The 13,098-nt window shown below is 53.2% G+C and overlaps 2 protein-coding genes across 2 annotated transcripts; both read right to left on the bottom strand.

The window, feature by feature from the left end:
• Nucleotides 1-180: 180 nt before the first annotated feature.
• On the bottom strand, nucleotides 181-4,341 carry GPR182 (G protein-coupled receptor 182). Its single transcript, XM_063179393.1, has 2 exons — nucleotides 4,310-4,341; nucleotides 181-2,736 (listed from the first exon to the last, which is right to left on the bottom strand). The coding sequence occupies exon 2, from the start codon at nucleotides 2,726-2,728 to the stop codon at nucleotides 1,631-1,633; it is 1,098 nt and encodes a 365-aa protein (XP_063035463.1). The 5' UTR covers nucleotides 2,729-2,736; nucleotides 4,310-4,341; the 3' UTR covers nucleotides 181-1,630.
• Nucleotides 4,342-9,578: 5,237 nt separating this feature from the next.
• On the bottom strand, nucleotides 9,579-12,402 carry LOC134431226 (retinol dehydrogenase 16-like). The gene is made up of 4 exons (XM_063179212.1): nucleotides 12,081-12,402; nucleotides 10,713-10,971; nucleotides 9,865-10,028; nucleotides 9,579-9,799 (listed from the first exon to the last, which is right to left on the bottom strand). The coding sequence occupies exons 1-4, from the start codon at nucleotides 12,400-12,402 to the stop codon at nucleotides 9,579-9,581; spliced, it is 966 nt and encodes a 321-aa protein (XP_063035282.1).
• Nucleotides 12,403-13,098: the final 696 nt, after the last annotated feature.

The following is a 13,098-nucleotide window of genomic DNA, read 5'->3' as shown; positions in this document are numbered from 1 at the left end:
TGCCAAGAGGATGGTGCCAAACTCTTCAGTGGTGTGGCAGGACAAGGAGCAACAGTTCCATAAATGAAACCACAAGAAATTCCACCTCAGCACAAGGAAGAATTTCCCATGGAGGTGAGAACAATTTATTGGAGGCCACTCTGGCCCTTAAGTTTGCGGACAAAAGTGCAGAGAAATTCAGACAGTTAAAAAATTAAGTTTATTAGGTGAAATACCAAATTTTACGCATTGAAATGTCTTGAATATATTTTTGCCCTGGTGAGTGGCTGGTTTTGGGTTTATCGTCCATTTCTTCATTGGGGATGGGAGGGAATTAACAAAAGGAAGCTCAGGGGGAATTTGGGATGAGGGAATGAAGGTGGTGGGGTGCAGATCTCAGCCTGGGGGTGTCACAGGAGCAGAGCAGGGAATTCCTGAGCCGGGAATTCTGACCCTGCTGGAGCCTGGATTTGGATTATTCCCAGTGGGATAAAAAGGAACATCCCTGCAGAAGGAATTCTGAGGAATTTCAGGTTTTTTTCCCCCCATCAGGGACCCCTGGAAGTGGCTTTGTGATAACCCCACATCCTGGTCACGGGCTTCTCCTGGGACATCCTGCTCCCAGCCCTGAGCCAGCATCCTGTCCCCAGAACTGCTGATGCTCTGCTTTTTTTTTTTCCAACAAGAGTTCCTCCAGCAGCTCAAGGCCTTCGGGAGATTTATGGTCCCTCTGTCACCTTCCCCCAGCAAAGGCCTGACCCCAGCGCGTGACTGAGATCAGCATCCACACAAGGATGAACTTTCTCCGCGTTCTCCAGTTCCTTGCACGGCACAAACCCAGCTCTGAGGATTTCTGCACATCCCTGTGCTCCCAACAGCGGCTTTGGTGGAAGGGGAAGGGATTTTGGGGCTTGTTGGGGCTGAGGAATCCACCCAGTGGCCATGAAAACCCTCCAGGGGGTGCTCCAGAGGAGTTAATGGGGTGGGGGACCCAAAGTTAAGTCTGAGCAGCCTTTCCCAGTAAAACCCAGTTTAGCCATCGCTAATTTAAAATTGGTAAAAAATGTACAGCTGGGTTTGCAAAACTGCTCTGAAGGAGTGGCTGATCTCCAATCCAAATTGTTCCTCCCCTCCCTCAGGTCTGTGCCCTGCTCAGCCCCTTGGGCTGCTTGGCCTTCATCTCTCAAAAAATCAGGCTCTGGGTGTTGCTGGGCACTGTGGAGGGAGGTTTGTGATCCAAATTCCTCCTCTCCCACTCGGGATGGCACAAACCAGGCAGTGCCATGCCCAGGGCAGTTTGGGGGTGCAGGAACACCCTTGGTGGGGCAGATGCTGCACCCCAACCCCACAGCTTGGGGGCACAGGATGGGGCTCTGATCTTGGGGCTGGGTCAGACACTGAGTGGAGTAGCAAACTTTATTATTGCAAGGGAATATAATGTTCTTATCAAACGGGGAATATAATTTTCTCTTATCCTTCCTTCAGGTTGAACACAACAGCGCTCCAGGGCAAGATGTCCATAGCTCCCAGCTCTCCTCAAGCCTGGCACGGGAGGTGCCCAAGCAAATCGTGTCCTCAGCAGCAGGAAAACCAATCCCACTGTCCCCGGGATGGAGCCACCAGGATGGAAGTCGGGAGAGTCTGACCCTCTTTAGTTGGGAGGGCTGTTGTCCTTGGCGATGACTATGGAGTGCTGCGTGCTGGAGGAGGAATTCCCAGCTCCCTTCTGGCCACCGTGGTCCTTGGGGATGTACTTGACCACGGCGGAGATGAGTTTGCTGCGGAAGTTCTTGCTGAGGAAGTTGTAGAGGATGGGGTTGACGACGCAGTGCAGCAGCGTGAAGCAGTCGATGATGTCGTAGAAGAAGTAGAGGAGGTGGGCGAAGGTGCAGTGCAGGATGAGGTGGTTGCCCTCGAGGGTCAGCAGGGTCAGCACCACGTGGAAGGGCAGCCAGCTGAGCAGGAACACCCCGACGTAGGCGTAGATGAGCAGGCAGTGCTTGCGGCTCTCGGGCTTGGCGCGCCGGATGAAGCGCGCCGTCAGCACGTTGAACGCCGCGATGACGGGGAAGGGGATGAGGAAGCCGACGGTGGTGGTGGCCAAGCTGACCGCCAGAGCCCACTCGTCGTACGTCTCAAAAGGAGCCATGAAGATGCAGATGGGCTCCCCAGTGTTGACCAGCTGCATGTGGGCCACCTCCAGCACAGGGACGGCGGCGGCCAGGAGCCAGCAGCAGGCGCAGACGGCGCGGCGCGCGCGGTGCTGGTGCCGCTGCCAGAAGACAGAGGAGCTGGTCAGGGTCACGTAGCGATCCACGCTCAGGCAGGTGAGGAAGAAGATGCTGGCGTACATGTTGCCGAAGTAGAAGTAGTGGGTGAAGCGGCAGAGGAAGCTGCCCCAGAGCCAGGTGTAATCCAGCATCACCTCCAGCATCCAGATGGGCAGCGAGAGCAGCACGCCCAGGTCGGCGATGGCCATGTTGATGATGTACAGGTTGACCAAGTTCTTGGTGCCCCTTGTCTGCCAGTTGACCCAGATGACGAGGAGGTTCTCCACCAAGCCCACCACGAAGATGACCAGGTAGAGGATGAAGAGAACGACTCGTTTGATGTTCTCGTCCAGGCTGAACTCGCAGAAGGTGTAGGTGTGGTTCAGGAGGTAGAACAGCTCGGACAGGTTGTGGTAGTCGCTGTACTCACTCGGGACAGTGTGTGTCTCCATGGGGACAGTGGTCACCTCCTCGGCCATCCTGGTGGCTGCAGGGAAAGGGAGAGCACTGAGCTGAGAGCCCTTGTGTGGGGCTCAAAAAGATCCTTCTGGAAGCTTCCAACCCAATTTTTACTCCCACGGTGACTCCCTACATCGACCCTCAAAAGATGCTGTGTCCACCCAGGTGATTCCCTCACATAAATTCCAGCCACGAAGGGGAGTCACCACATGTGGTGGCTGTCCCCTGTCCCGGAGGCTGGCCTGAGACACAGAGAGGTGTTGGTGACTGTCACGGAGGCAGCTCCAGCAGGAAAGCCACCGCTCCCACCCGAGCTCTCGGGGTGTGATCATTAATCAGCCACCCTCACCCTGCCAGGAGCCATCGGGACATCCAAAGAGGTGACAAAATTACACATTTCTGGGAAAATGCAGACCTGAACATCCTCCCAATGCCCCAAGCGAGAGCCCCGATCCCAGCGCAGCGAAGAGGCTGCGAATGTGCCCGGGAGCCGCCGCTCCCTTGGGAATCCTGCAGGATTCCGCCCTCCCAGTGGGGTTTCCCTGCTTCATTTGGAGCCTGGCAAGCCAAGATGAGCCACACCTGGTGTCACCCGTGAGTGTCACCCCTGTGGCACCCAGCCAGGCTGGCACCCAGCTGGTGTCACCTGTGAGTGTCACCCCTGTGGCACCCAGCCAGGCTGGCACCCAGTGGCCCCAAAGCCAGGGGAGGATGGAGATGCCACCCCAAGGGATCCTGGACATCCCGTCCTCTCTCTGTCCTGCAGGTCCTGAGAGGCTGCTGGGGGTGACGAGAGACGGGACAGATGGACGGGAGAGGGGACAGACGGACAGGAGAAGGGACAGGCAGACACGACCAGGGACGGAAAAATGGGAGAAGGGATGGACAGATGGGCGAGGGGACAGATGGATGGGAGAGGGGACACACGGACAGGAGAAGGGGCAAGAAGAGAGGACCAGAAACAGACGGATGGGAGAGGGGACAGATGGACGGTAAAGGAGACAGACGGACAGGAGAAGGGACAGACAAACGGGAGAAGGGACAGAGAGACGGGCAAGGGGACAGATGGATGGTAAAGGAGACAGACGGACAGGAGAAGGGACAGATAAATGGGAGAAGGGACGGACAGATGGGCAAGGGGACAGATGGATGGGAGAGGGGACAGGTGGACGGGAGAAGGGGATAGACAGACAGGAGAAGGGACAAGCAGGAGAAGTGATGGATGGATAATAAAGGGGACAGATGGATAGCGAAGGGGACAGACGGACAGGAGAAGGGACAGATAAACAGGAGCAGCGACAGACAAACAGGAGAAGGGACAGACGGATGGGAAAGACGACAGATGGATGGTAAAGGGGACAGACGGACAGGAGAAGGGACAGCAGACTGGGCGGACAAACAGGCAGACAGGGACAGACAAACAATGAGAAGGGATGGACGGATGGGAGAGGGGACAGACGGACAGGAGAAGGGACAGGCAAACAGGACCAGGGACAGACAAACAGGAGAAGGGACGGACGGATGGGAGAGAGGACAGAAGGATGGGAGAGAGGACAGACGGACAGAAGCGACACGAGGGAGCAGGGACGCTGCTGCCTCACCTGCCTGGAGCGGGGGGATCCTCTCGGCTCGGCCGCTCGGGCTCCTCTGGGCACGGAGCCGGGGTGGGCTCGGGGGCCGCTCGCTGGGCAGGAAATGAGCGGCGTGGTTCAACATCCTGAGCCCGGCTCGGGGACATTTCACGGCATTTCCAGCGCCGGGACTCCGCTCCGCTTTGATTTCACCGCAGGGTGGGGATGGGAGCGGGGAGGTGTCGGTGCGGGAGCCGCAGGTGGCTGGGGATGGATGGTGCGGGAACCAACAAAATTATTGAATTTTGGGAAAGCTGCAAAAGGCAGGCAGGCCTTGGAGACAGCAGAGCTGTGATTAGAGCTAAGCAGCAGCCATGAGATAAATCAGCAGAAAAATTATTTAAACTGTAGAAAAGCAAAGACAAATAGAACAATGGTCCGTGTATTAACGCTTGTCTAGAATAACCCTCTAAGCTACAGAAAAGTTTATCTAGCAAGATATTAGGAAGGTTGAAGCTTAATAATGGAGCTCTGTGTGTTGTGCTTTAAGGCTCACAAGCAGGTATTGTATGGGAAATAAGCAGCATTGTTTTAACCAAAGGTACATTGCTTATAGTGGCTGTATAGAACCGCTGTCAATGTGCTTTTGCTTTGTGTGATTGGTCAAAAAACTTATAAAGTGAGTTGTAACGTTAAATTCTTAGTCTGCTGCCTGAGATGTGAGCTGGTGGCATCTTCCCATTGTCATCATCATGTAATGAGAGTGATGCTGGAAAATAAAACAGCTCAAGGCGCGTTCCACAGCAGCCCCGTCTTGTTTGTGTCTGTAAATAAAAATAAAACAGCTCAAGGCAGTTCCACAGCAGCCCTGTCCCATTGGTGGTCTGTAAATAAAAATAAAACAGCTCAAGGCAGTTCCACAGCAGCCCTGTCCCATTTGTGGTCTGTAAATAGCCCCCCTTGCCAGGGATGGATGGGGGTCCCCGAGGCTTCCTGAGTGTCCCCTCCACTGTCACCCCGCTGTGATAAGAGGTTGGATCCTGCCTGGATGGGGAAAATCCATCCCACAGCTCGGAGGGGTTGGGTTAGAACAAAAACACCAAAGCTGCCCTTGATGCCACCTCGGTATCAGGGTGAGCTTGTCAGCGTTCAGAAACGCAAAATCACGAGAATGATTCTATGCAGGGGCTTTTATTGAAGAGCTGGAGGCACCTCAGGGACACAAACGTGGTGTTGGGAGGGTGCAGGAGTGCCCAGAGTGTGCTTTAGATTTGGAAAAGAGAGCTCTGGGTGTCAGGGGTACAAACCCAAATCTGAGCCCGACATGGGTTAGGGATGAACATGTTTTTATATTCTATCGTTCTATAACTTTTATGTTAATGATTAAACTTATATTGTTCTGTTGTATATATAGATTTCATCCAAGCATGGGCTCCTCGTGGGCCCCCTCAAACTTCTAACAGAGTTTCTCATGATTCTTCCTACGATTAAACAATAATTATATTTAACTACTAAACAATCATCACACCTAACAATTATATCATTTATCATATACTGCTTGCACAGGTCCAATTTCGCATGATCTGGCCTAACATTTTCAGAGCCTACTTTAAACATTTTTCCAGGGCCCCACTAAGTCCAGCTTCTTTCTAATTCCCCGAATTTTATGATTTTAAAACCTTTTACTACCAAGCTCAGGGTTTTTTTTTCAGTGGGAAAGGGCTGAAAGTTGAACTCTCTGCCCCATGGCAGATGGATGTCGCCAGAGAAGCACCTCTGGCCAGGCAGTAATTAATCACAGAGCCTTGATTGCCCTGTGCTCTGGCAGGGGAAACCAAGGGGCTCAAGCCTTGCCCTGGCGCTGGGGATGGGGGCTGATAGGCAGCAAATTTTGCATCGTGCTGCGAAACGACTTTTGCAAAGCCCTGCGAAACAATTGCAGGAAATCTCATTTTTTTTCCCCAAGCGCGGCCAAGACTGCGGGATCAACAATCAGCTCGGAAGGAAGGCTCGGGGAGCGGGGAAGCGCCAGGGCGCTGATAAGTGGGGGGCTCACAACAACAAACCCAGCGCTGCTGACCTCGTGTGCGGGTGCCGAGCCTGGCAGGAGCGGCTTCCAAACAGGAACTCGGCATTTTCGGGCACATTTTTTGGGTCATTTGGGTCGTTTTGGGTCATTTGGGGTCGTGGCGGTGGTGAGGGGCTGCGGGGGTTTGTCCCACCCCAAGGGGAAGAGATGCTCTGCTGGTTTTATTTAACAGGTCAGGAGATTTTCACGCCGAATTCTGGGGCTGGGCAGCCAGACTAAACAGCGAGCTACAGACTTAACTCAAAAAATGTACATTGCGCCTAAATCAAAATGGATTTCTGCCCTGGAAAATTTCCACTCTGCCTCGTTCCCCCCTTTTCCTAAAAGGAATGAATAAATTCTTTTACTTCATGCAAATTCCTGTGACAATAAACGTGCTTTAGTGCTTTACCATGCATGTTTGATAAGGAGGTTACCGCAGCTATTCACTGCAGCATCCTCCAATTCCAAATTAGCAATATAATGGATAATCCTAAACTTATTCCAACTGATATTAACAGAACGACAACTTATTAAAGATTCCATTTGCAGTTGGTGACCACCCAAAGATCACATCCCACCAGTTATGATTTATTTTGTTTTATTCTTTGCAGAATTCTGCCGTCAAGGATTGTGCGGTGGTTCTGATCCTGGTGGGAACAGCAAGGTTTGGGGGCTGGTTGTATTTCCAAGCCAGCTGAGAGGGGTTGGGACAGGCAGCTTGTAGCTGTGACATTTTCTGAAAAATTCTTTTTTTCCTTAGGATTTTTTTCTCCTGAGAAGCGGATAAGCCTCAAGAACAACATGTGAATAATGATTATCTGCTGCTGTGGAATGCAACAGTTTGATATGTGATTGGTTGGTTGTTTCTAATTAATGGCCAGTCGTAGTCCAGCTGTCTCGCACTCGGGTCAGTCACAAGATTTTATTATCATTCCATTCCTATTCTATTCCTTTAAACCTTCTGATGAAAATCCTTTCTTCTATTCTTTTAGTATAGATTTAATATAATATAGTATATAAAAATATATATATCTTATTATATATAATATAATAAAACAATATTTATATTATATTATATTATATTATATTATATTATATTATATTATATTATATTATATTATATTATATTATATTATATTATATTATATTATATTATATTATATTATATTATATTATATTATATTATATTATATTATATTATATTATATTATATTATATATAATAATATATAATAAATAATAATTAAATTATTAAAAATAATATATTAAAATAAATGATAAATAAAATAAAATAAAAATAAATATTAATTCAAATATAAATATATTTATAGCCATTATAATTATAAAATTTAAAATAATATATTATATTATATTATATTATATTATATTATATTATATTATATTATATTATATTATATTATATTATATTATATTATATTATATTATATTATATTATATTATATTATATTATATTATATTATATGTAGTATGTAATGATATAAATAATATTATTAAATTATTAATAATTGCATTAAAAATAATAAATCAAGTCTTCTGAAACAGAGTCAGATCCTCGTCTCTTCTCTCATCCTGGGGCCCTGTGAACGCCGTCACAGCAGCTCAGCCCTTTCTGCCCATCCCTGCCGCTATATTGGGGTGCCCCAAGGCTTTCAGCACCCCAAATGTGCTCTCAGCACCCCAAATGTGCAGCTGCAGAGGGGGGCTCCAAGCAGAGGCAGCGCTGGGGATCTGCAATTGTCCAAATCCTTCCCTCCCCTGGCAGCCGGAGGGATTTGGGCACAATTTGGTGTCTCACGGCAGGTACAGCCAAGGCTGCAGCTCCGGGGGGGTTGGAACGCCACATCCCCACCCTGGGGACGTCCCGACCCTTGGGGACATCCCGACCCTTGGGGACATCGCGGCTCTTGGGGACATCGCGGCTCTTGGGGACATCCCGGCCCCTTGGGGACATCCCGGCCCCGGTCGCGACCTGCGGGGGCTGCAGGGCGCGTTTGGATTTTCTAAGCCAAGGAAAACACTCGGGAAAAGCTTCCTTGGCTGGGGAAGCAGCTCGGCGAGGCTGAAGGCGGCTTGAGCAAGGTCCCGGCTCCTCCTCATCCTCATCCTCATCCCTCCCGCCCTCCCCGTCGCGTTTCGGGGTCCCGGTCCAGCGTGGGCTCGGTCCTTGCCGGAGCTGGGGGGGGTTGAGCTGGTGCTGCTCCGGTCCCGCAAGAAAATGCACAACCTCAGAGACCTGCCCTGAGTACTGATCGCTAATCAGCTCTTAATTAGCCCGATGAGTGACGCAGGGATCACCGCCCACGAGCCCGGGGCATGGATAAACACGGCTCTGCCTTTCCCAGCCCGTTCCCTGGCAGATCAGCCGGGTTATCCCGGGATATGCCGTGCCCAGGGGATAGAAAAACACCGCTCTACATCGCTCTGCCTTTCCCAGCCCGTTCAGCCGGGATATCCCGGGTTATGCCGTGCCCAGGGGATGGAAAAACATCGCTCAGGGGATGGAAAAACATCGCTTTCCCAGCTCAGTCCCTGCAGCCAAGCCAGGATATCCCGGGATACGCCGTGCCCAGGGGATGGATGAACACGGCTCTGCCTTTCCCGGCTCTGCCCCTGCCAACCGAGCCGGGATATCCCGGGATATGCCCAGGGGATGGATAAACACGGCTCTGCCTTTCCCTGCCGGGATATCCCGGGATATTCTGTGCTCAGGGGATGGATAAACACGGCTCTGCCTTTCCCTGCCGGGATATCCCGGGATACACCGTGCTCGGGGGATGGATAAACACGGCTCTGCCTTTCCCTGGCAGCTCAGCCGGGCTATCTCGGGTTACGCCGTGCCCAGGGGATGGATGAACACGGCTCTGCCTTTCCCTGCCGGGATATCCCGGGATATTCTGTGCTCAAGGGATGGATAAACACGGCTCTGCCTTTCCCTGCCAGCCGAGCCGGGAAATCCCGGGATATGCTGTGCCCAGGGGATGGATGAACACGGCTCTCAGCCCGTTCCCTGCAGCCGAGCCGGGATATCCCGGGTTACGCAGCTGCTCTGAGCACCGGCAGAGACCGGGATCGCGCCGCGGGATTCCCCGGTGGTCACCGGCACCGTGGCCAAGCGACCATGGGACACCTCCAGCATTGCACCGCCTTTATTGAGCACCTTCCCGAGGTCCTCAGACACCCACGGGCCACGTCCCCGCTCCGGCGGCCATCAGGGGACCTCGCTGGCCGGGATGGGCAGGAAGAAGCCGATGATGGCGTCGGACAGCCAGGCCGGGCAGTAGCTGAGGGGGAGGAAGATGAGCCGAGCATCCCAGCCCGCGGCGTAGCGGCTGCGGGGACAGCGGGACAGCAGCGCGTGTGCCATGGCATCGGTGACAGGCGACAGGCGGCAGCTGCTCAGGCGGTGCAGCAGCGCGGTGCTCCTGGCATCTGGGTGGGCACAAGGGGGTCAGAGGGATGGAGGTGGGATCAGGGGGACGCGGGGATGGACTCACATTTGTCCACGTAGCGGCGGCCGTAGGCTGCCTGGGTTTCTGCAGGGAGCCGCTCCCAGAGGCGAACGAAGCCCTTCACCAGCGGGCCGGGGTCGATCATTCCGGTCTGGAAGCCTCCAGGTTCGATGATGGAGACCTGAACCCCGAAGGGACGCAGCTCCCGCCTGCCCGAGGTGGGGGCGTCAGCGGGAGCTGCTGCCCCGAGGGGGGCAGAGATCGGGGGGGAGTTTGTGGCACACCCCAGGCGTTCCATCCTGGGCGCAGGGGAATCTTATCCTTGCTCCAGGGACCCTCTTGGATCCCGAGACATCCCTGGATCGCGGGATCCTGGAATCCCCCTGTACCTCAGTGCCTCAGGATCATCCCAAACCCCAGAGAATTCCCGGATCCTGGGACTTTCCTGAATCTCAGCGCCCCGGGGCTCTCCTGGACCCCTCTGGATCCCGGGATCCTGGAGTATTCCCATATCCTAGGACCCCTCATATTCTCAGCGCCCCAGGACTCCTCTGGATCCCGGGATCCTGGAATCCCCCTGAACCTCAGTGCCTCAAGACCGCCCCAGAACATTTCTGGATCCCGGGACCTCCCAAAATCTCAGCCCATCGAGACTGCCCTGAACACCAAAACCCCGGACCCTTGGGCACCCCAGGACCTCCTGGACTGGTCCATCCAGATCTCCTTGAAATCCTTGCCCTGGTTTCACACCCACAGCCCTGCCCACGCTCCCAACCCCACTTGCGCCCAGCGTTTCACAACCTCTCTGGGGAAAATGCAACCGCGAGTAAATACAGAAATAAAACCCCGCCAGAGGACAGCGAGGAGAGCTCCGGGGGCTGACAGAACCGCACCTGAGGCTGTCAGAGAAGGCTTCCACGCCGAATTTGGAGATGCAGTAGCCTCCGCCGAAACAGGACAGGCGGCCCATCACGCTGGACACGTTGACCACGCGGCCCCGCGCCCGCCGCACCAGGGGCAGCAGGCTCAGGGTCACCTCCACCAGCCCCACCAGGTTGACATCCAGCACCTTGACAAAGTCCTCCTTGCTCAGCCACTCGTTGGGGGCGGTGGGGATGGCGATGCCTGCGTTGTTCACCAGCCCCCAGAGCCCTGCAGAGGGGATGGGGTGAGTTGGGGCTGTCCCAAAGCTCACAGCCCAGCGCCAGCCTCGCCTGTGTTGAGTGGGTGTTAGGAAGGATGAAAGTTTGACGAGAAAGTCTCACAGATGTGTGTGCTTAGCAGAAATATTTTAAAACGTAGAGTCTGATGAAGGAATATAGATGGAAGCAGATTTTGATATAGAAGAATTGCTGAGCCAGTCTCGTAGGATAACCAAGAAGTCAAAGGGTTTGTTAGTTAGAAGGGATTTTTATGGCTTAGAGCAAAGGGTAAACCCACCCCAAACAAGAAGAGGTTTTTACCAAGCAGGAAGGTAGCACAGGCAAACAAGGCAGCAAAGTTGCAAGTAGAAAACAGATCTCAGAATCTTCCACTGCAAGAAAACTGAAAAACAACTTCTAGCTTGAACTGTAATGTACTGACTTTTAGTGATTGGAGAATAGTAACATGAATATGGTAATTATAGTAGTTATGACAGGCTATAAATAAAAGTTAAGGTATAGATTGGTTCTGCTGTATTAAGATGCTTAGAGAAGTATAAAATGCATTGGAACCAAAAGAAAAGTATAAAATGCAATGGAACCAAAAGAAAAGTATAAAATGTGTTGTAACCAAAAGAAAAGTATAAAATGCAATGGAACCAAAAGAAAAGTATAAAATGTGTTGTAACCAAAAGAAAAGTCTATAATGCAATGTAACCAAAACCAAAGGGTCTCCAGGCCTGCCTGCAGCTGGAGCTGACAGCTGTAGGCACTGCTCTGTCACCCCCAACCCTGGACTGTTGTAACCTCTTGGATGGAATAAACTGCATTTTGGAGAGCCCCTGGAGCCCCACATATCTCAATTAGGCTCTTACAAGTGGGCAAGGTGGCAGGAGAGCTGTTGGGGTAATCATGTCTTAATTAGCTGATTTTCAGGGGAGAAAGGACTGAAAGCTGAACTCTCTGAGTGGGCAGCGCTCCTGCAGGACCCGATGGCAGATGGATGTCGCCAGAGAAGGGGACAGGAATTAATTACAGAGCCGTAAATTGCGCCGCAGCCTGGCATGGAAAGCCAGAGGGGACAACAGGGTGACAACAAGAGTATCGACCCCTTTTTACCTCGATCCCCCACGCGCTCCCGCACCCAGGCGGTGACCCGGGCGATGCTCTCGCTGCAGGTGACATCCAGCAGCACGGTCTGCAGCCGCTCGGAGGTGCCGGCCCGCAGCTGCGCGGCGCCGCTCTCCGTCAGGCAGGCGGCCAGCACCCGCAGCCCGCGCCGGTCCAGCTGCCGCGCCAGGAGCTTCCCGAAGCCGCTGTCGCAGCCCGTGATCAGCACGTGCTTCTCCGAGAGCCGCGGCACCGTCTGCCGCTCCCGGTGCCAGCGGCGCAGCAGGAGCAGCGCCAGCAGCGCGGCCGCCGCCGCCGCGCACAGCCACATCCTCGGCGGTGGCACCGCTCGGGGACGAACGGCGCTCCGGCCGCGTTTATCGAGCCGGGATTGCGGCAGCTCCCCGCCCGAGGGGAGGTTTGTCCTCTTGATTTGTGGCCTGGGTAATTCCCGGCTTGGCGTTGCGGCGTTGTCGCTGCGCCTGGGGCGCTGCTGTGCCCGTAGCAGGTGGATCCATCCTGGATGGATCCATCCTGGTGCTGGAACCTTCCAGAGAGCTCCAGCAGCGCCAGACCTGGGTCTTTCCCTCTCACCCAGCGTTGGTGGGCAGCGGTGTCCCAAAATGGGGTGGTGGAGCAGCACAGTGTCCCCCAACCAGCTTCAGGAGGAGGCGGAGGAAGCAGAGGAGGAGGAGGAGGAGGAGGAGGAGGATTCTGTAAGAAGCTGCCCAGTTCTTTGCCTCGAGGGAAATCTGCTCAGGTTGGAACAGGTCTAAGTTTTACTGGCATGTGCCAACACCTGTGGTGCCAGTCTTGGCAAGTCCCCTGGCACCTTTCCAGGGCTGGATCCTGAACGCAGCAGGTGCTCAAAGCACCAGAGCCTCCAGGCACAGCCTGAGTGACACCACGCTCAGCCAGGAGGGGACAGGACAAAATTTATTCAGGACAAACCCATCTATGAGCAGGGCACAGAGGGATCCCAATGCCCCACAGAGCTGGGTTTGGTGGACCCTTCTAGATACCCAGC

Source organism: Melospiza melodia, chromosome 31 (assembly GCF_035770615.1).
Source record: "Melospiza melodia melodia isolate bMelMel2 chromosome 31, bMelMel2.pri, whole genome shotgun sequence".
NCBI classification, from domain to species: Eukaryota; Metazoa; Chordata; class Aves; order Passeriformes; family Passerellidae; genus Melospiza; species Melospiza melodia.
Note: the sequence above shows the minus strand (reverse complement) of the source record. Positions and strands in the feature narration are given on the sequence as shown.

Excerpts from the sequence above, each read along its gene's own strand:
- GPR182 (XM_063179393.1), bottom strand. The coding sequence starts at position 2,728 with ATGGCCGAGGAGGTGACCACTGTCCCCATGGAGACACACACTGTCCCG.
- LOC134431226 (XM_063179212.1), bottom strand. The coding sequence starts at position 12,402 with ATGTGGCTGTGCGCGGCGGCGGCGGCCGCGCTGCTGGCGCTGCTCCTG. Across the intron at positions 10,972-12,080 it reads GGAGCGCGTGGGGGATCGAG|GGCTCTGGGGGCTGGTGAAC; the intron begins GTAAAAAGGGGT and ends TCCCCTCTGCAG. Across the intron at positions 10,029-10,712 it reads GCCTTCTCTGACAGCCTCAG|GCGGGAGCTGCGTCCCTTCG; the intron begins GTGCGGTTCTGT and ends CACCTCGGGCAG.